Source organism: Microdochium trichocladiopsis (assembly GCF_020744255.1).
Source record: "Microdochium trichocladiopsis strain MPI-CAGE-CH-0230 chromosome Unknown B0I36scaffold_11, whole genome shotgun sequence".
Lineage (NCBI taxonomy): Eukaryota > Fungi > Ascomycota > Sordariomycetes > Xylariales > Microdochiaceae > Microdochium > Microdochium trichocladiopsis.
In genome coordinates, this window is record NW_025763554.1 from 1412445 (window position 1) to 1434056 (window position 21612).

General features: G+C 56.7%; 6 protein-coding genes across 6 annotated transcripts; 4 read left to right on the top strand and 2 right to left on the bottom strand.

Annotated features, from left to right (window-relative positions):
• Positions 1–1936: 1936 nt before the first annotated feature.
• B0I36DRAFT_39109 (uncharacterized protein) lies at positions 1937–3253 on the top strand. Its single transcript, XM_046161410.1, has one exon. It carries the CDS (start codon positions 2104–2106, stop codon positions 2857–2859), a length of 756 nt encoding a protein of 251 aa, XP_046006684.1. The 5' UTR covers positions 1937–2103; the 3' UTR covers positions 2860–3253.
• A 1912-nt stretch (positions 3254–5165) lies between these two features.
• On the top strand, positions 5166–6339 carry B0I36DRAFT_335934 (uncharacterized protein; the record flags this gene model as incomplete). Its single annotated transcript, XM_046155546.1, has 1 exon — positions 5166–6339. The coding sequence occupies exon 1, from the start codon at positions 5629–5631 to the stop codon at positions 6334–6336; it is 708 nt and encodes a 235-aa protein (XP_046006685.1). The 5' UTR covers positions 5166–5628.
• Positions 6340–9027: 2688 nt separating this feature from the next.
• On the bottom strand, positions 9028–9491 carry B0I36DRAFT_354699 (uncharacterized protein; the record flags this gene model as incomplete). Its single annotated transcript, XM_046157336.1, has 2 exons — positions 9028–9375; positions 9447–9491. 2 exons carry the CDS (start codon positions 9489–9491, stop codon positions 9028–9030), a joined length of 393 nt encoding a protein of 130 aa, XP_046006686.1.
• A 3621-nt stretch (positions 9492–13112) lies between these two features.
• On the top strand, positions 13113–15199 carry B0I36DRAFT_335943 (Tom37 C-terminal domain-containing protein). Its single transcript, XM_046155547.1, has 2 exons — positions 13113–13714; positions 13828–15199. The coding sequence occupies exons 1-2, from the start codon at positions 13564–13566 to the stop codon at positions 15144–15146; spliced, it is 1470 nt and encodes a 489-aa protein (XP_046006687.1). The 5' UTR covers positions 13113–13563; the 3' UTR covers positions 15147–15199.
• An 806-nt stretch (positions 15200–16005) lies between these two features.
• B0I36DRAFT_368440 (uncharacterized protein) lies at positions 16006–17666 on the bottom strand (the record flags this gene model as incomplete). Its single annotated transcript, XM_046159621.1, has 2 exons — positions 16006–17552; positions 17615–17666. 2 exons carry the CDS (start codon positions 17664–17666, stop codon positions 16006–16008), a joined length of 1599 nt encoding a protein of 532 aa, XP_046006688.1.
• Positions 17667–18242: 576 nt separating this feature from the next.
• Positions 18243–20171, top strand: B0I36DRAFT_335945 (uncharacterized protein). Its single transcript, XM_046155548.1, has 2 exons — positions 18243–18441; positions 18506–20171. Exon 2 carries the CDS (start codon positions 18513–18515, stop codon positions 20082–20084), a length of 1572 nt encoding a protein of 523 aa, XP_046006689.1. The 5' UTR covers positions 18243–18441; positions 18506–18512; the 3' UTR covers positions 20085–20171.
• The last annotated feature ends 1441 nt before the right edge of the window (positions 20172–21612 follow it).

The window sequence follows — 21612 nt, forward strand, 5'->3', positions numbered from 1 at the left end:
CGTTTGACCTAGCTCGGATCGGGCGTGTGGCAGCCCGAAGCTCCGGAAATGAACCCCTACGCAGTACACAGTAATTCATCACACCACAACCCGCAGAACTTCTAACCGCCGCGCGCCGCGCCAGTGGTGTCGCTAGCTAAAGCGTACGTTACTTCACCCTGGGTTCAGGGCTTGTCTGATGTCGGCATATGCATGGCATGGAGGCACTAATACTTTTCCTGCAGTGCATTGCAGAAAGGAGCCTAGCTTCCGGGAAGAGGCAGAGTCAGGAACCCTGACTGAACCTACGTGTAAGTTGCCGCAGTGCGTCAACAGCGGTGATTTACAGTTTTGTCTTGATGCGCGCAAGAGACGCGGAGACATGCGCGCGCGCCCGCCTGCAACTTCCGCCTTTGGTTGGCGTCCCAAAAGGGCACCGAACAAGGGGAAAAAACAGAGTTCCGCGTCTTTTTCTTCTCGGAAAGCCAAATCGACAAACCCCGTCTTCGTAGCGAGTTTCGACAATGAAATAGCTTCCCCCTTCTTTTGATCGTGTACCTTTTCCTCCCAGAAGCACCAAGTTAGCGCGAATCTTAAGTAATACGGCCGCGCAACCTGGAATACGAACCACCATATACACACACTTGGCGATGACGAGGCGGCACGGGAATGGGAACCCCTGATCTTAGAACCCCCCCCCCCCTTTCTCCAATCTCCAAGAATAGCTCCCAAAAGAAGGTTCTCGGAGAATGCACTTTTAGGGACCAGATTAGTAGAGAGCCCCCTTCGCTCAGATACTGAAACTCCTCTCGCTCGCTCACTATTATGGCACTATACTCAATTCAAGCTTGGCAATTTTAAACATCCGCCACCAGGCCTTCCAAAACACACCGGCGCGCGTGCGTGCGCGGCGGGCCGCGCATACCACACCCGAGGCACACCACCACCACCACCACCACACATTACGAGAGGCCATAAACGCGGTGTGTAAATGGCCATGAGACTAAGCCACCCGCCCGCCTCTCATTTCATCTCAACCCCCCCTCCCCTTTTAGTTCCCTTTCCCGAGATGGCGGCCCATTGTCTTTTTTTCCATCTGCCGCGAGGCGGCGGCGGCGGCGGTGGGAAAGGAAATAACAACAAAGGGGACTCAGGGTCCTTGCCGCACTTACTAGTGTTAGTGCCCATCACACTAACAGAGCACATGATATGACACGACACGACCAAAAATTAAAAAAACGATGCGTTGTCAAATTTGAATGGCGCTTCCTAAATCCATACCCCTCCATACCCACCCCCTCATGTGCCGCAGAATGCCCCTTGTAAACAGCATCCCGTCATACAATACTAGACGCTTCAAGTGATGCTAGAGGGGGAACTCTGTGGCGCCCCGCGGCGCCCCAGCGGGACAATGTGACACCGCCTTTTCCCATTTCCATAATTTTTTTCATTGGGCGCCTTTCCTGCCAAGGGCTTCTGCGTGTATGTGCCGCAGACGTGCGGCAGTGGATCTTTCCCAGCACTCTTAACACAACGTCCACATGGTCACATGCCAAGCTGTGTCAGTCATGCATGCCATATTCCAACAAGAACCCAACCGTGAACACCAAAGGTGGGGATGGGGGAGGGGAGAGGGGAAACTCCATCGCGAGGCCCCAATAATTAGCCGACAAAGAATATCGCATCGCTATGCACGCCTTCGGCCAACCTCGAAACCCAACGTGGGGCCCACGAGAACTGCAAGAGAGAGAGAGGCCAGCTCAAGCAGCGGGACTTCGGGATGCGGATGAGCGCGAAAATCCCCTCATCGCACGGCACGGCAGCGTCGTGCGCACTCGTGCTCCGCCGTCCGCAAACCGGTGATTAGCTTCGGCTTCGGTCACATCCCCAAACGAGAGCCTGTAACGGCATCGTGAGCAGTTTTCCCCCTCAAGGTTCAGGTGGGGGGAAAGCGCGCGCGCCGTTAGATGTCTCGTAATTTGCACGCGAACCTCCGAACCCGCCGGGTTTCGGGCCCTGTAATGCGAAATCCTGCGTCGAAGGCCTGTCCTTGTCTCCGGTTTGGGTCTTGGGGGTTTGAGGCTCGGCACATTACTGATCCACGTCGTGTGTGGACTTGTGACGATGCTCACCCGCGGGTGTCGTAAAGCACTCAACCCACGCCTGCACGCACGGCAGATGCGGCGCCAAGTTCACATGCAATCATACATGGAACCGAGCAGGATGCAAAAAAAGGAATTGTGTGGGAACAAAGCTGGCTGTGCCCCACTTGAGCAACGAGGTCGACAATCTCCACAGAAGAAGCAAGAGAAGGAAAAAGCGGATTATGTGCTCACCGTCCTGTACCCGTACCCACGAGAGCCCACAAGAATAGCCGCTGGGTCACCAACACATCATTGCTGCCCCAAGTTGTCCTGCACGATCGGGTGGGGGCGGTTGGTCGCACTCTGTCGTCATCTTTTGTCGTGGTTGGCTCTCAATGCTGAGCTGCCTCGACTCGTTGCCGCAGACTGTGGTTCCTTCTTGGATATCGAATGGACAATTCGGTCTTGTCGTCTCGGACAGCGTACCCCGAGTACCAGAACGGGCAGACTCGTGTGTAGGAACCAGTCATCGTCCCAGCTTTCCCAGCATGTCGGTTGGTGTTGCCATGCCCACAGCACGATCACCTGCGTCAAGGCCCAACTCGGGACGCTAATGTTCCCAGCCAGCAGGATGCATGCATGCACGGCATGCCCTGCCCTGTCCTGCCCGCTAGCAGAGAATGACTCACTGACTGACCTCTGCTCGCTGATGCTCCCACAGAACCTGGTCTGGTTGGATGTAGGGCTGTGCCTGCTCATCAACCCCTGGTCGCCATGGGGTGAACGAATCAAGTAAGCAGGAGCGTCATGACGTGAGCCCAAAGAGGATTTTCTTGTGCGCCCGTGAACACGATGAGCCCGCACAGGGATCATGGCCTGCTCGAGGATCCAACGTCTCTGGCGTCGAAATGAGCCACACGTTTGTCATCTGGCGGTCTGGTAGACCAGGTTGTGGGACCCAGCCATGGGATTCGTCCATGGTTGAAGACACAACGAAAAGCTCTGGCAGTCGACCAATCAGTGTCCAGTTCCTGCAGACTGTCAGAAAGGAAATACGGATGCCTGGCTGAGAGCAATACTCCGCCGTGCCTGGTCTCGAACACAATGTGCGCCCATGACACACTCTCCCGAGATTTGACAAGCCACCGCCACGTCGTTAGCACGGCAGTTGTCGTGCGACACCGCTTGGCTGCGCTACCCCTCGATTTTGAGATGGCGGGTTTCGGTCGCGGCAATCAACCTTAATCGGCCTTTGCAGTCGTCATGATCCGCATCCTCCGGACTGAAGGGCTCGTACCTGAGCCGAAACTCCGGGTTATGGTTCGAGTTCATGTCCGAGGCCATGCCTCATTGGGGCAACCACGAGTGAACAATACGGCTAGCAGAGCGCTGGCCGACCCGCGTGTCGGGAGAACAGACTTTGGGCCGACTTAAACTCTGTGGGTGTCACAGGTTGCTCCTGCATCGTAGCATCCAGACTTTCTGACTTTACCAACGTGGATTTAGCTTCCTTTGCCGTGCCGATCCAGGTCAACTGGTTACCGAGGCGCCGGATGCGCGGGCAGGCTTGTTCATAGGAACACGTCTGCCCATAGCGGTGTCGTCAGCTCCATTTGCGCTCCGATGCCACGGAAGCCTGATCTTCACGTCAATGGGTTTGATGTCGCGGAGGTATGCCATGTTTGACTGTGGCAAGTCAGGGCCCTTGTCTGCCAATGGGGCAGCTGAGCTTGAAACCCCGGACACCCTGCCGACTGAGGACCTGGACTGGCAAACTGGCAAGATCAGTCAGACACAATGCAACACCGCACAGCCTGGCTGAATAATTTATTGCACCTCGGCCTCCGGGCATAAGCATGGGCATCAGATTGTTGTAGTAATGTTGAGGGGACCAGACCGCGTGCATGGTTGAGAATTGTGCGGCCTAGGCCATTGTGGTCGTTGCCAAAAGAAGGGTTCCAGGTCCAGGTTGATATTGGTCACACTAGTGAGGCGTCCCGACTCTGTCGCTATGTGCATAGCGGTCGAAAGGCTAAATCCCAGCTGGAAGGGACAATATTGCTGACCGCAAGTGAGGAGAGAGCGTGAGTGAGTCCCACTATTCGCAGTATTACAATCTGGACGGTGCATTAGCGCTGGGATGCCATGAAGAGACGGGTGGCCCTGCTCATCTCTGCCGTGGAGACGCCTGAAGTTGCCTTGGAACGAGGCCCCTGCCACCCCTTTCTGCACGATATCCACTCGTTCTATGAAGATTCTACGGCCCATCCCTGCCGGGCATAGGTGGCTCATCTCCGCAGGTTCCCAAGCATGGCAGCGACGCTCGCTCAGCGCAGCGTCATAGCCGGCTCGAGCGCGCGCTGATCCTGATCGTGTCGAGGCAGTAGCTCGCCGGCGCCTGGTGCACCCTGACGATCCACGGACCGCTCGGCGTGTAAAGGCGTCGGGACACGAAAAAAAAAGTTTATGAGGATACGAGGGCTGTTTTGGTGGTAAGCGTGTTTACGGGACATCGGGTCGGACGAGGCGTCGTCGACGCCAGCCCGGGACGACATTGAGACATGTTCAGGATGAACTGGACAGACGGACGGACGGCAGGCAGGCCATGGCCAGGCTGGCTGGCTGGCTGGCTGATGCGACGGGCATGGGAGCAAGGCAGGACAGGCAGACAGGCTCAGTGGGTGCTGGGTGCCTGAGAGGAGGGTGTGTGGCTGGCCAGGCGGAAGGGCGTGGTCGTGGGCGATGACGGGGGGGTGGGAAGGCGCAGAGGGGCGTGTGCGCGGGAGTGGGGTGCGGCGTGTTTCACGGGCGGGGGGTGCGTCACTGCTGGTATTTTGGGCCCGCCGGCGCTGGCAGGCCAGGTACATGTCTCAGCAGGTACTCCCCTGGCTCCACCCCTGCCCTGGCGGTGTGCCTCTGCTAATTACCGGCCCACAGCCATGAGGTGTACCGCCATCATCGCTGCTCGGCCGCCGCCAGCGCAAAGTGCCTGCCTGCCGTGGGCCAGTATCGCAACCACCACCACCACCACAGCCGGCTCGCGCCTACATATATCGTCCCAGCCCGTCCGCCTCTTCCGACCCCTCTGCTCTCTCGATTCCCAACCACAGCAATCACCAAGCCTCAGCAACTCAGCAGTCTATTACTACTACCACCGCTACATCCAACCATCCAGCAATATATCAAGTCCACCTTCCAAGGCTTAGCCAACAACAACAACCACTCTCCACTACCAAGTCGTCATACCCACGTCGACTTACACCAACAAACAACCAAGCCAACTTCCAGTTCGCAACACACAAAACCGTCGCAATGGCCGCCACATCCTTCTTCGACCTGCCCGAGCAGCGCCCCTCGCAGCTCCCTCCCTGCCCTGGCCCTCCCCCGAACCGCCCTCTGCCTCCTCTTCCCAAGAGCGGTTAAGCAGTTGGCATTCCACCAGGGGCAATACCTCAAGAACACGACCACCAGAACACTATGCAACTCTCATGGCGGCATCGCTTGGGCTACTACCATTCGTCACACTACCATTGAGTGACGCCATGACAGCAAACCCGGCAATACAATGGCACCGGCTCTAATACACATTGTCCACAACGCCTGCCTGCCTGTCTGCCTGCCGCGGCTACCTCGCTGCCATCGGCACACCTCTACGGCGGCAGCTTGCGCCCGCCGCGTCTTCTCGACATGGCTGCGATGGGCCTCAGAATCCATCCGGCGCATCTCTGCTCGCTCGCCTCCGGCACCCAAATACTTCCCCCCACGAGAGCTGGTCCCTCTGGGACTCTGCTTCGACCTCCCCTGCCTGCCTTACCAGCACGCAGCACACCATCGTCTTACTACACACACACACACATTTAATAGGCGGCCTGCATACGACAACCAGCCGGAGCAGCCGCCGAGCATGAACACGGGTCTACTTGGGAGCACACATTGGAATTTTGGGGCCACTTTTGACACCCACACACACACATGTATCACTATTACAGAAAGCATGGCATTGGGTGGGGCGAACTATCACTACGGGACGGCGTCTTGTCTTTATATCACACATCATGTAAGGCGCCCCAGCACAGGCGTGACATTTGACATGTCGCGCCCTGCAGTCTGGCTTGCGACCTCGGGAAAGCAACGGGATACCCACAGGGAGGATAACATTTGGATTTTCTCATCACTTTTCATCGCGGGGAGCTGGCAATCGCCCTCCCAAGACTTAGGACATCAAATAATGAACGAGAGAGGCTTGCCTTTTGGCAGCCGCATTATTACCTGATCACACATTTTGTCTGCTCGGTTCTCCATGCTTTGTGTCTCACAGTGAACATGTCTAAGATAACAACAGCTCAACATGACAGGAGGATGGCCGAAAGAGTGGGCGGTTCTCGACATTCCTTCCGCGCGGATTCCCATTGATGTCTCAACCCGTGACAGACAAGGACAGCACACAGAAACATCTTGCACGCACCACCCCAGGAATGCGCAAAGGGTCCTCCTCCTGCCCCCTTACCCGTCCCCTAATTTCCCACCACATTCCAGTGTCTCTTAGAAGGCTTCGCTGCTCACAAACACACACACAAAAGACACCGCTACTTACACTTTCTTACAACAGAAAAAGTCCGACTTCTGACAGGCCGCAAATGATCTAGACTCCGCGCGTACGGCTCATTAAGCGCGTGCATGCCCGCCCGCCACTCCTGCATGCATGCATGCATGCATGGCACGGATGCACACGCACGCACACACGCACGCACACACGCACGCACACACCCGCGCGCACGTACTCAAAGCAAAGCAAAGCGAAGCGAGCATAGTCTACGCTCAAACAAAAGCTAAAACCCCCCGCAACGAAACAACCAAAAAGCTTATTGCTATGGAGGGGAAGGAGAGGGGGGGGAAAGGGGAGGAAGTGCGCTTGCGGGTCGGCGCATCCGCGAGTTTGACAGATTCAAGGACCCAATGGGCATCGACGGATACAAACGACGACACAGCGGACACAAACCCAAAACCCCTCCGCGATAGCGACATGCCGGCGTGCCGCACACCGACTCTTCGGTATACTTGACTTCCAATTGCTCTGGGAGGACAAGGCTCTTGGCATCTGGTGGTAAAATTGAACTTGCCGCCGAGTCGCTGCAGTAGTAGCAGGAGTGCTGCTGAATCTCAGGATACACTCTTCAGCTAGGAACTTTGACGGCCAGCCCGAATGTCTCAGACACCAATACCGGTCCACAGCGGTGGCGACCAATGTCGCTCTCCGTGCTGTCAATGTCTCAGCCCACCAGGAGGGCCACAGAGAGAGACACGCACGACGTAGAGTTTGGGTCCAGGGGGAAACAAACGCATCCAGGAACCAGGGACCACCAACTGACAGACCCGACTGCCCGAACGCAGAGTTGTGGCCCGTGGAGGGTGCAACATGTGTGACACCGGATCAAACAAGACAAGACAATTTGCATGTCTTGTTCTGGTTGCTCGTAAATTACCTGCACTCCGCACCACACCCTCCGCACCACACCCTCTGCTGCGGACACTTAAGCTGTGTTACCAGCGCTTCGGAACTGCCTTCCGATAAGCGAGTGGTCAGCATACTTGAGACTAGAGGACGTCGAGGCTCGAGCGCACTCGCAACACACACACATACATACATACACATAGCCCACGCCACGCTTATGGGTACCTCTTGACAACCCACAGCCTAGCTCATCGAGAGCCAGTCACGATTCCCGATCTCCCCGGGTGGTGGTCCGACCTTTAAGGGTGTGGTACTGTGCTGTGATGGGGAATTGTCATCAACGTGGCGTGGTGTGTGATGTGGATGCTCGGATGAACCCACAAGTGCTGACTTGGATGGGTCTCAGCCCTCTCTTTCTCCGACGACCAAACACCCTACACCGGCGAGATTAGTGACTTGGCCTGCCTTTGGTTTCTTCTGCTTCACCTCGGAGCGCCTGGGGTATTGGCTGTTCTCGGCACGCACCCGGTCGTAGCTAGCTCGGTTCTTGGGAGAGGGGCACCGGCATATTGTCGTTCAGGACGATTTGGCTTTCCTGCTTAGCCAGACGCCCTCAACAAGAAGATAGTCACCACCACCACCACCACCACCACTCCGCACGGACGAGCAATACACGAAGCGTCTGCTATGGTGCTACGCTGGGAGAGACAAGATGGTTAGAGCTGCCGAATCCCGCCTAGGCGTATAGCTGCGGCCCCTTTGTCTGTTCCGATTCGCCTAGCTTCCGGGGGCACGACCGCAGTCTTGCTTGCGTCGTCGTCATCGTGATCTTCTTGCTTCAGAGAGCATCTGGATCCCGGGTGTCAGTGTTAGAGGTGCCTGTTTAGGAGCTTCCCCTAGGCAGTCTTCTCCGACACTCGCGCCACTGGACTGGTATGCGAGCAAGTGCTGTCAGGCTTATGCGCAACCCTCTGCTGGCCGTTAGACGAGCAGAGTCCGTTCTGTTTCTTTGCCTTTAGCGTGGAAGATGGTCAGAGTCTACATTTCCTCGAGAGTCACGACCACGCTTGACGAGCCGAGCCACTCTGTCCTTGACTAGACCATGGCATGTAGCATATGGCTGCTGATGGACAAGGCTGGGCCCAGGCTCTAGACATCAGACTTGGAGACAGTCATTCAAGTGCACACCCGACCCTTTCTCAGCCCCGCATTGCCCAGCCAGCCGGATGGCTGGCTTTCGGCCCTGGCGATCAAAGTCTATTGTGCGTGTGCCAAGGCTGGTACCTAGCCTGTGCGCCGCTGGGTGGCGTAAGGAGCGCAACACAAAGGAGTCTTGTTGTTGCAATCTGTTGCGCCGAGAGGGTGTGCTCCGCATTGCCAGCTCCGAGCCCGGTGGTGATGGTTGCGTCCAGGGACTTCGGCGCAAGGCTGGGCAGGAAAGATTGTGGAGAAACGGCTGCAGGTCGTCCCAAGCACTGAATCCAGCCAAAACGCACGTCTTCTCCTCTGTGATCAAATAGGCGATGCCCAAACTGCAGCGTTGAATCTGCCAATCACCGACGATGTGCGTCGGAGAGCTGTCTCGCGTCCTTCACCAACGTGCGTTCGCTTGCTGGTAATTTCCCGATGGCCGTACTCAGCAAACAACACACTGAAGACAAGACGAGAGCGTTCAGTCCCTGGAACCACCGAAGTGACAACAGCAACTTCAGTGGGCAACGAATCGCCACATGAGGGCCTTGCCCAGACCACACTGCCGCCCCGGACACAGCCAGGCGGGCTGTCGTAGCCACACGAGCGCTGGCGCAAATGCTGTGCTTGGTTTTTGCTGGTGTCGTTGGCGCAGCACGGGGCAATCGCCTATGTAGACCAATCGTGTGGCTCGTTGTACGTGCCGTGTCTGCGACGCCATACACTCGGCGGCAGTGTACAAAAGCGAGTTGACAATGGCACAGAGGAGCCACAGCTCTTTTCATGTAACCCTGTGGCGTCCTCGCTTGTGCCTGAGCTCGAAAGACACCGAAAAAGGGTAGGGTGGTTCTGTCCAGCGCAGTGAGTGACGGCGTGCTTGTCAAGTTCGTGCCAGCCGCCAGGTCACGCGCCGGCACAAACTCAAAAAGGGCCTCTCCCTTGCCGCGGGCGACCCCTCAAAGTCAATCCACATCGCAATAATCTTGAAGCAGGAACACACTCGGACTTTGCCGGGCGTATGAGTGGGCTGGTTTGCGACGCCGGCGAGGCTGGTTCACCACACTCGCGAGAGTGATCACCATGCGGCTACACCGAATCAGGGAATCAGATCATCCAGACATGCATGCGTCGATCCGGGACTTAGCTGCCAGCTAAGAGGAAAATAGTCCTTGTCCCGCAGTCGGCTAGCTCTGATCTGAGACTGCATTGGTGCATGCCAAATGTGCAGGCAAAGATTACAGGACGGCTGCTGACAGCAGCGTGCTGCAGGCTGTGCTCCCTGCATATAGTTGCGTGACGGGACTGTCCATGTCACAGGACATTCCCGACCCCTTAAGGTTCGCATGGCAGGACATCACGCCACGGGTATCATGGCGATGCGAGAACAAAGAAGAGGTTTTTTAAGTCGCTGATCATCGGCTAGGCGCCTCTGGGGACGCATCGGCACTGCACGAGTCAAGCTGTCTTCTCCCATGAGACGTTACTTGCTACAGGCAAACGGTCGCCACCAGGAGCCCGCCAGTCGATGGCTGCGGGCGGAAACATCTCCGCAGAATTAAACATGGCTGAAACCGTGCGTTCGTGTCTGGCAAGGCCTCTATCCATACAAGCCTCCTAGGCGTCTTCCGGTGCGCGAGGCTGGAAGGACCTGGCAGCAAGGCTGCCATGTTCGCACTTCAGCGAATAGACTTTCAGCGCTCTGTCCGTTGGCGAACTCTCTTGGAGGTTAGCTCCGGTAGCTTATTGCATGGCTGGTCGCGCCGGCCTTGGAGGCGCGTGACGTTGGCGTTGGCTTGCGCGGATCAGGATATCGATAATGGTCTTAGTCGACAAAGCGGAGCCGTGGCATGCTGACAGCGGCTTTGGTTGAGTGAGTGGGCATCACACTTTACATACTCGAACATGCCGGATCGTGTCTTTAAGTCGCCGGCGTCTCGACAGTCTTCGCGGCCACACCTCTATCTTGGGGGCCGTCAGCTGCGCAGGGGTCTACGCCACGGTTGACAGCTTGACGCCCCCAGGAGGTGCTTGTTGATAATAGTCGTCAGTTTTTTGCATATCCCTTGAGTCGGTGCAACTCAAATCAATCGACAAGGGTCTTCGGTCGGCAGAACGACAGAGACAACTGCCGGATGCTGTCAGGATTGAAACTGACCAGGCAATGACATTGCTCTGGGCTCTTCCGAAACACCAGGTGAAGGGTCGCCAACGCCGTGATTCCCACCCCATCTAAATCGGGGCCGATGATGGTGGACCTTGCAGGTCTTGCCGAGCTCATAGCTTTCGAATTTTTCGCGCTTGCAACGATTCTTCGTCAAGCCTGACTCAAATCCCAGTAAGGGTTGAGACTTTAGGAACAAACGCCCCGGAAATGGCATAGTGGGTATTTGCAGAGCGCACCGACACGTGGGGTTGTCCCAGGTACCACTGGGTGTAGCCAATCCTGCGCACGGAAGCCCTGTATCAGTCACGGATGGGGAGTTGTTGGCTTTGACTCGCGCAAGCTACCGCTTTGGAACAGGTTTTCCACCGCAACGGGCCACCTGGCAGGGCAGACCGTCGATGCGCCCTTGTCCTTTAGTCATTGCGACCGCGACGTCAGATCTCGATTTCGTGTTGAAATCATACAACTGGGCGGTTGTGGGCCGCTTCGTGTTAGTGATGGGAGAGATTGTTCCTGTAGCATGCACCCTGGCACCTACCACGCACCACGGATATCGGCAGCATAGCCGAGAAAGCGTGCATGGCTGTCCAAGGACAATGCGCTGATGCTTACGACCGATAGTGGTGGCAGGTCTTGCTGGTGGGAGAAGTACAACGGCTCTTATTGGTAAGGCCACGACTTGGTGTGCAGTGCTCCCGCCCATCATGCCAGGTACCCCACGATCCAACATGTCTTGTGCTGCTCATGTCCGCTCTCTTTGAACCAGGAGAGGGCGTTGTCTTTTGAGTTGCCCAGATGATAGCAACACGGGAATGCGGGGTCCTGCTCAGGGCATTACTTGGTCTGACACTTGATGTGTTTCCGTTTTGTCACTCCGGCTGTCCTAGAATGCTTCAACCATGAGGACTGACCCTGATGTCGTTGGGCGTGTTGTCAGGGCTGGCGGCACGGTTGCCAAGGCCGAGGCGCGGTGGATCGCATGATTCCGCGACTGATGATGACGAAGCTGGAAACGTTGCTGTGCTCCACCATTCGTGCGATAGCCTGACAGAGCTAGTCACGTCAAGGACCCCGAGTCTTCACTTCAACGCATCGGGTCTGTCGGGACCGGGAAAGTTGGCAAGCGTGGTGCCGAAGATCCAGGATGTGGACGATGCATGGATGAGGTACTTCTTTGTCAAGTACCCTTTGGCGGTCGCGATGCGGCGGAGGGAGTACTGGTGGTGCTCGTGGTTGTCAGATTTGCGCACAATCACATGGCGCAGAACCTTGTTTTACCCTAGGCGGGAGGGCTAGCACATGATCCCCTCATATCCCAGTTTCGCCCACGCCCAACCGGTACTGCGACTGGGTTGGTGAGCGGATGGTAGGCCGAGCGTCGTATCATCGTGCTGTATGCGCTGGAAGAATCACAGGCAGGCGGAAACGAGCGGGCGGGGCTCTGCTCATGTCCGCTGGATAGCTGGCTCCATGTCCGCTGGTTCCGCTGTCGTGCATGTATCTGCCCACTGCTGCCGTCATTGGTCCACTGGATTGGATTTGGCTGTGATGGTTACAGCAGGCATGGTGCGCTTTCTTGCTTATTCGGCGGGACAACCTTGGTCCCTCGCCACCCCCTGGATCGCCCGAGCACGAGGGGTGTGCACGCAGGCTTGCCGACGGCTTTGCCTTCGTTGTCTATCGCTCCCCGCTTGCTGGGTTTTCACTGGCTGGCAGGGACCGATCGGGTAGTTGAATCGAGGTGTGTTTGCTCCGGGCCCATCGAGATGGTGGTCATTGTCTGTGCAACCGGCTAGAGAGCGGGCAGAGGCTTGTCGCTGACTGGAGCGATGGTGGTGATGGAGGCGGGGCTGGTGGTGACCACTACTGCGTCAGCCAGATGACTGGTTCGTTGGTGGGAGCAGTGGTTGGTCCAGTGGCAGGACGCGAGGCGCTAAGGGTTGATCACAAAGACGGCTTCCCCATGGCGACCGGAACGATTGCCATGCCGCGCGCCGATCGACGATGGGCAGTCACAGGAACACGAAGGCCATGCAACCGTTACGTCAGTGCTGGAGAGCCACATGGGGCAGCTGAAAGGCAGGTGGGGCAGCATGCGAGAAGTTGAAACGCACCAAGCCAGATGGGTTGGTCGCCCAGCAGCGGCCAGCTGGGGGTGCTTGTCTGCCAGCTGCCGGCAACGACGACCGCTAAATGTGCACAGAGCGTGGTCGATGGATGCAGAGCCGCAACTGCCAGCCAAGGCAGGTACTGGGCCGAATGGCATCAAGATATCTCGACATCCTCAATCTCGCAGTTCTTCGAGGCTCGAGTAAGCCCTCGAACGACAGATCGCCTCCTCGAGTCCCCTGATCGTCTTCGGAACCTGGCTTTCTCATCCCCAAGGGTCGTCTGCCGATCTCGTTGATCCCCTGCCCTTTCATCTTGCATCATCCATCAGTCACATTCCTCTGCCACCCCTGCTCACTGTATCATTCCAAGGTTCATCTTGAGCCGAGATCACCACCCAGCTGGTTGCCCAGATCGTCGACAACTGGCACGCACGATCTCAACTCGAAACAGCATCCTTGACAACGCCACCAAGGCTGGTATTGACTCACCGCCGTTCTTGCCCCGAGTCTCAACGTGCCTCGCCCATCTTCAGCCGTGTTTTGGATCAGCGAGTCCCTTTCTGTGGCTCAACACACCCAGCCATGGTCCTCGCTCTACACATATGGGGTCCAGCCTATGGCGAAGCCTCGATCGATCCAGACTGCTTGGCTGCAGCGGAATTGTTTCGCCATGTACTCCCACGTGATGCCTGGGTCCTCGTAGCCAGCAATGACGCCGCTCCTGAATCACATCGTACGTGCACATGTTGCCTTCAAGTTTTTTCCCCCCAGGATCTGCAGCATCCCATGTCTGCCTGCACCCATGAGATAAGTCGAGAGCCATTGTCTGACCCTTTCCGATTGCAGATACGCTGCCGGCTTTGGTGGATGACGAAGGCACATGGACTTCTGGGTACACAAACATAGTCCAATACCTCGCAAATCATGGCCTGTCCAGCATCGACAGTGACCTGACGCCACTTCAGACTGCAGACGCAGCAGCATGCACCGCGTACCTTTCCACACGAGGATCAGCCCTCCTCGCCCTGGCACTCTATGTGTCACATTCGGCTTGGGTTGGCATGACCCGCCCAGCGTACTCACAGCTCCTGCCCTTTCCCCTAACCTGGACGATACCGCCGTCCATACGCACCGCAGCCATTGAAAAGGTCGAACACTTAGGCTTGGGGCACCTGGCCGCCAGCGTGGACGACCTTGATGATCCGTCACTATCGAGTGGTAGCGGTGCCACCACCACGCCTACCGGCTTTCTTCAGCTTCCCGCTCGCTTCGGCCCCAGTAAGACGCTGCAGCCCGAGCAAACCGCCGCGATTAGGCTGCAGAGCTTAGCCGATGACTTCTTCGGCGTGGTTCAGGACTACGGAGCTGGCGGCGGCGGTCGCGCAGGCGGCAACAAGTTCCTCTTTGACCGTGATGAGCCTTCATCGACCGACTTTTTAATATTCGCATATCTCAAGCTCATGCGCGTGCAGACTCCTCAACCGTTTCTGCGGAACGCGCTGCAGAAGTCATTTCCCGGGCTGTGGTCATTCTCTGATCCGCCACACCTTGGCCAGTTTTCAAAACAACAACCAGTATCACCGCCCGAAGAGAGCGCTGCCACCGCCCAAGACTCTCCATCGTCTTTGCCGCCGTTTCCCTGGCAAGAACCCAGACCCCGCGGCCTAGCCGCCATCCTTGGCAGATTCGCAGACACCGCAATCGGGCATATCCCATCCGTCGGCCCGGGCTGGACACGCTTCCGCTACATGCAGCAATCTTCACAAGACCCGGCAAGCGCGCTGCAAGCCGCCTTCACAATCGGTGCGACAGGGACAGCCGCCGTCGCGGTCGGCGCTCTGGCTCTGTTCATCAGGAATCTCGCCCCGCTGGGCGCGGCAGTACATTCATTCGATGCGAGCACGTACCCTGTCCCTGCCTCCGAGCAACAGGATGCTGTTGATGGAGGAGAGGGTGCGAAGGGAGGCTTCCACAGATTCGGGAGCGACCTGGGCGCCATGCTGAACCATCTCCCTGACTTTGGCCCGACGGGCAAGGTCATCCCTTCCATGGCGGCGGGGACCACAGATAAGGTCTACGACAACGCGGTTGTCGAGGTTGATGTTGACGTGGAGCCTGTGCCTTTATTATCTGCGCGTGCAGGCTCAGTCGGTGTGGGGATGTAACAGAGTTTAATGTGAAGCATATCGTTCTGAGGCCCTTGCTGCATCGTGTGTGCCCGTAGTCTACATGTGGTTGTGCGTAGTACTTTGACATGCTGAAATGTCGATTCCCAGAGAAACAGCCCAGAGACAGAAGTACAAAAGGACAGTGTTTGCAAGCCGGGACATCAAGACCCCGAGAGAAGAGCGATTGCCAAACATGATGGAAGAAGATCTCAGACATGAAGCAGAGATCTTCCCAGAACCAGGCACACCAAAAGAAGCGCACAATCCAATCAAAGACGTACACATTCGCCCGTGAAGCAATCCCCCACTGCTCCCATGTACACGCTTCATGACACAACACAACACGTCGGCTTTATCCACAAGGCCGGTGCCGATCTCGCACGCGCCTCCGGTGCATTTATAAGGACGAGAAACTATGCAAATTGCATGCGGAAAACACTGAGGCAATGGCGCATCTCTTGAACGTTTCACATGCCGATCGGTGCTTCGTATCGCCTTGGCGCGTTGTGTGAAGAATTCCGAAGGGTCAGCAAGTCTGGCCTCATCACAGGAAATCTCTTGGACCTTTGCACCTGCTGTATCTCTAGATTCCGTTGTAGATCCGCTGAAGCTAAGATTGTCTGTGAATGAAGCCCCAAAGAAGTGTCCAGTCCCATCCTGTACGCCAACTCCAATGCCCAAGAAAATCAAAAACTAATGACGCCAGATATCCGTTGACTCTTGGCAAGGGGTCATCGCATAATACGGTACCAAGAAATAAGAATTCACAGCCTAAATCAAGCCCGTCAGAGAGGCAGGAGAACCTGACAGTGACAGCGACGAGAGTTGTCCCAACCAGAGCAACCACAGGTACCGCTTAGTACACGGTCACGGCACTGACGAAGCCATTCCTCAACACCTCGAACACGAGGCCAGGGAACCCGTACAGCGTCGTGGTCGAGTCCTCGTTGCCCCCGTCGAACTTGCGAGCTGCAACCCCGCCACTGCTGTCTTCCCAGCCACCGAGGAACTCGCAGCTGCTGCCGGGGCTGTCGCCCCATCCGCGGTTGAGCACCATGCCGCGCTGTCGCTGTCTTGCATCAGCTTCAGACGGATAGGTCGATTTCCACTCCTCCCGCAGTTGTCCCTCAATGTCGCTGAACTGGGTCTCCGAGTTGGCGATAGCACCCGCATCCAGCCCTGGGGACAATGTGAGGTAGGGAATTTCCCACCGGCAACGGCGATGGCGATTGAACGGGTAAGATCCTGGCACGTTTCCGTGCAGAATTACTTTTGTGGCTACAAGACGGTCTGTAGTGACTGGCTTGATCTCCTTTTCGGGAAACACCTGGAATCCGTTGGCCGCGGCCTGCTGTACTGACGGCGGTGTCCTCGAAGGGGTTGTGGGCAAAGAGATGAGAACGTCGAAGCCCAGGTAGAAGTAATTGTAGAAGCATTCGCCCGACACGTTGCCTGAAAAGTCGTCGTCGACAGCTTCGTCGCCGGAGTCGTCTGATCCGGTGACGCCGGAAGACTGGTCGGTATCGAGGAGGTCGTCCGGTCGCTTGTAGTCTCCACCGGACCGTGACCTGCTGTGGCTTGCAGTCCTCGTCTGGTGGATGTACATCCGCTGATCATTCTTGCGATATATGGCATCCGGCGGCCCGAGTTCCGCAACGAGGTCCTGTGGTGTCGTCTCTCCCAGAGTGATCCACATGGCCACACTTGTCCACTTTCTAAAGAGCTGCAGCTTTCCTCCACCGTGAATATGCACGCACGACACCTCATCGGGAACAACCTCCTTGCTTTTATTGAAGAGAAAGGTCGACTTTATGCTCGGCAGTACCTCGGTCCACAACGTGTCGCGCGCGTGCGCCCACGACTTGCCGCTGAAAATCGCGACGGAAGTGGCTGTCTGGCTTGCCGACGACGAGAGCAGGTTGACGACATCCTTGTCCGGGGAGTAGGCCGACTGCAAAAGAGGGAAGCTGAAGGCAACTCCGGGATATGAGAGTATGTATGTGCCGACGCCGCTCTGGTCGTCGGCCGCGGGCGGGATGTACTCGCCCGCATACGTGGGCCCAAAGAGCCGGTGATAGACGTTCTTGAATGCCGGGCCGGCGCCAGCAGAGCTGTCTCCACCGCCGGGCAGCGGAGAGGCGACGCCGCTCGAGGACGAGGTGGCAGGCTTGACAAGGTCTTTATCCTGGTACGAGATTCTGCTCTTTGTGAAGTCGAGCACCTCGACGAGGCGGAGGCGCTGCTCCGGGCCATCGAAGCGGAGGCGGATGCCGTTTGCGGGCAGGTTGAGGATGACAGGTTCGAGGACGGGCTGAGAGGGTTCGTATACGAGATCGAGCTTCGGGAAGCGTTGGGGCTCGGCCTTGAGGCGCGTGAGGATGTCGTGGAGAGAGGCGCCCAGGACTGTTGTCGCCGTGGTCAGCAAGCCGGGTCCTGTTTGGGCAGATAGCAGTGATGATACGCACTGAGAAAGCCCAAGCCCACGCCAGGGTGCAGCGTTGCGGTGAAGAGAGACATTTCCTGGCGGGTGTTGGGCAGGTGTTGAGACTACCGGTGTCGCTACCTCGAGTTAGGCAAAGCGGTTGTGAAGCTGTCGTGGCAGCCCAGGGGAGCTATCGCCATGTGCCGGGGTAGCTTTCGAGGTCGCACTAGCGCATCAGGTTGGGTGCCGTGAGAGCAGGCAAAATGTGAGCAAGTGTTTTGTGTTTCGCAGCTTACGGCGGACTTTGAAATGATCTGGATGCCCTGAAAAGACTCTCGTGGGCTGGCGTGTCAAGTTGCTGTGCAGAAGGGGCTGTGGGATGGAGGTGCCTGCGATGCGAGGTCATCTGCCCCTCAGTCGCGGGGCTGCGTGCGCATGGCGATCACGCGCCGGGCCGGACGTCATCTGCGGCAGGAGCGTCTGGGGGTGCGGACCCTGGGTGGGCTCCACTCCGTGGGTGGGCAGCCTCACTCGGTGCCTGGATTTCAAGGCTGACATCCAGCCGTGTACTTTCGCCAGCATGATTCCCTGGTCTCTCTTCTGTTACGAATTTAGATAAAAGCTAGAAAAGCCATCGCGAATCACGCATTTTCGAGCGCGACCACTGTTCTGGGCTTGGCAGGACAAATTGCCGTCATATTCTTTTCAGCTTGGTGGTGTTTCGCCTGCCTCGGTGAATGAGTCAACAGTCAGCCCCAGCAGTGCAGATCCACCAGCGACTCCATCGTGTCGTGCCTTTGTGTGTGTCGCCGGGAGAAGCCTTCTGTTTAGCGGCCCTGACCTTGCCATCCAGCTCGCCGAATACTTGAAGTTTGTCACAATCACCACTCTCATTATCCTCCTTCCATCACCATCTGACCACTTGCGCGCCAAGCTCCACCATGACGGCTTCAAGTCTGCTGTACGAACTACCCTGCTCCGCTGAGCAGCGGTGTCTCGACCGCTTTTCAATACTGCCTGACGCTGAAGAGCTCGAGGACGAAAACGGTGAGGTTCCTGTTTGGTACATATTACAGGAGATCCTCTCCACTATGCCAATCGCAGACAGTAAGCAGCTAGCAGAAATGCTCGAGACCATTGCAATCACGCTTCGAGGATCCACAGGCCCAGCTGGCGATTATGGGCTTCTGAGGGAGGTCATTGACGACAGGGCCACGGCCCACTACGGCGACTTCTTCCAGACCTGTTGGCCAAAGATAAAACATCTTGCTCTCGATATGCCAAGACTGTTTGAGGCTGGGACATTACAAGTACTTGGCTATAGCGCAACCGGCCAGCAATCTCCAAGTCAGTCCGTGCGGACCGGCGATGGCCAGGCGCTGGATTCTAGTCTCATGTTGTCTCGATGCAAAGTGGCTTGTATTCTGGCACATCAATTCCTTTGCACTCTGCGCGCCCCACTGCCACGAAGGGGCGACTACTTCGATTTTTCTATCTGGTTCTCGTCTCAGCAGAGACATCCTGAGGCGGCAAGGATATACCTGAACACACTATTCAAATATTTCTCAGATCTTCCCGACTGGCGCGATCAGGATTCAAAGCGCACGGAACCTAATAGTTCTGAGCATGAAACTGTCACTTATACCCTCAGAACTCTTGATCAGGCAGCACAGCACGACTACAACTCGCTACCATTATCCCCGATCAGAATTCAACAAGTCTCCGAGTATGACACAAGCCCAGAATTTCTCGGCATCACTCGGGGTGCAGCCGTCGTCTCTGCCAACAAGGTCATCGGCTTCGGCGAGTCGGCCACCCAGGAAGAAATCCACGTCGGCTGTTCGCCAGAGGCATGTCCCGCCGTACTGATTGTACCAGAGCTACAGCACAACCAGGTCTTGATTATTCGAGGTGTGGAAGCTGTGGCTAACATCGTCGGCCAGAGGCGGGGCATTCGTATGTCAGACTCCCAGGGCAAGCAGAGGAAGGTGGACTGGAGCCAGAGGACCATGCTCTTTATGGACGCCCTCGAGCTGGATATGCCAGAACAATACAACGACGAGAAGGACGAGAAAGGCGCGGGTGCACAATCTCATGCACAAGCCACACTGCCAGATCTTGTCCCGCAACATATGGAACGAGAGATCACAAAGGCACGCCTGGCCTTTTCGTCAGGTGTTTACAGTGAGATCATCAGTCCTCTCTGGGGCTGCGGTGCCTTCAATGGTGATCCCTTTGTCAAGGTCATCCAGCTCTGGGTGGCCGCTTCGACTAGTTCCACTGCGCCAGATTCTCCGAGAAAAGAGACGCTAGGTCTCCGAATAGTATGCGATGAAGGGCTTCGCGGTATCGCTACGGAGGTGACCAACGTTATCAACGTTATCAAAACGCATGTCAAATCTGTTGGTCAGTTGAGAAAGCTCTTGGACACAATCCCGAAACAAATAAAGCGAATGGAAACGGGTGTTTGGTTGATTGAGAATGTCGCAAGTCAGTCAGGGGGGCCTTCATAGCACCGTTATTAGTAGGAAAGACACGAGCCATTGATGGGATATCGACAGCAAGTAGCTCTTTGGAATAAATATTATGCCAGACAACGCAGCTGCGGATACTGCCGTGCTCGCAGACCACGCCAGTGAACGCGAATACGCAGCCTTGTTGATAGCCAATCAAGCCCCTGCCGAGCCCATCCGTAGTGTGTAACCATACTTGGTTCCATGCGTTCCACAGGCACACATGTGGGAACGGTCCCGAGGAGCCAGCTTGACATTAAGCCATAGCCATTCCGCGGCACATCCCGAGTCTTGGCCAAAGGGCTTATCTAGTCTGCCTGCTCTAAGCGAATAGTGCTTCCAGGCCCAGACTTGAACTCTGGTATCCATACAACTATCGCTAATGTTCCCCGAGCTCCGAAATTTCCTTAGCTCTCGGCTGTTCCAAACTCCGCGCCAACTCGATCAGTACCGAGACGGACTTTGACAACTAACGAACTTCAAGACCTGTCAAGAAACGTGGCTTGCGAGTCCGGCCAAACCCAAATCCATGGCCGGTCCGCGTCTGGGGTGATACAAAATTATGGAGCACTGCGGGTTAAGCTACACATGGATCACGTGGACCAAAATTTCCGGGAACCCCCCAGGCAAAATTGACATCGGCTAGAACTACCGATAGAGGGGGGGAAAAAGGCAGGCTCAAATATACTTTCGGAAAGTCTCACCCACTCTGAGGGACTATCCGAGCTATGTCTCGGAACGAGGTTTGCGCTATCGAAGACCCTTGTTCGCGCGCGCGATTACGGAGCGCGCGTGATGGCGTCATGATTGAGCTCCTTAGACGACCATATGGTCATGAGCCCGCGCAGGATACCGGTGAGGCATGGCGCTTCCGTGCGAGAAGGCAAGGGGCGCAAAACATGCCTCTTGAGGTGCTAGTCGCGCGGCCTGCGCAGCGGCCAGAGCTGAAAAGGCCTGCATATGATCATCTGCAAATTACGCGGCCGGGAGTGGTATGTTTGGACTTTCGTGTCGGCCTGACCACGAGTGCTTGCTATCCTGCCGCAAGAAGGCTTGGCGAGGTCGCTTCGTCCACCACTCAGGAACCCTTCCTGCGCCCCAACTGCATGAGATGCCCTGCATACGGGCCAGGTCCCGATGCCTTGGTTGGCTGCTACACCGTCCCGCCCCCTGCCAGCTTGGCATCGTCTGATGATGAACGACAATAGCTGCGCCCTTGGTCGCAGGCCGCCGCCCCCGCCAGACTTGTCAGAGTAAGCTCGTCATGTCAGACATGCTACCTTCTTCAAAGCAAGAAAGAAGGTAGCATGACTAGCCGACTCCAAGTGTCAGGCCGACCTCAGTATCAGACGTCAAAGCATATAGCACGTGGAGAAGCCCCCCTGTCAACAAGGGCGAAAGCTTGTCTGCCGGGCCAGAACGGCCCTTAATCTGCGAGCGCACTACTCACGCAGGGACAGCACGCAATCATCGCTCGGGATGCTCCGCCGTTCTGGGGGCAAATCGGCGCCTGTTTGCTTCGTTGCGG

Bases quoted from the DNA above. Each gene is read 5' to 3' on its own strand.
- B0I36DRAFT_39109 (XM_046161410.1), top strand. From the start codon at position 2,104: ATGCTCACCCGCGGGTGTCGTAAAGCACTCAACCCACGCCTGCACGCA.
- B0I36DRAFT_335943 (XM_046155547.1), top strand. From the start codon at position 13,564: ATGGTCCTCGCTCTACACATATGGGGTCCAGCCTATGGCGAAGCCTCG. The intron at 13,715-13,827 runs GTACGTGCACAT...TTCCGATTGCAG, and splicing joins CGCCGCTCCTGAATCACATC to ATACGCTGCCGGCTTTGGTG.
- B0I36DRAFT_335945 (XM_046155548.1), top strand. From the start codon at position 18,513: ATGACGGCTTCAAGTCTGCTGTACGAACTACCCTGCTCCGCTGAGCAG.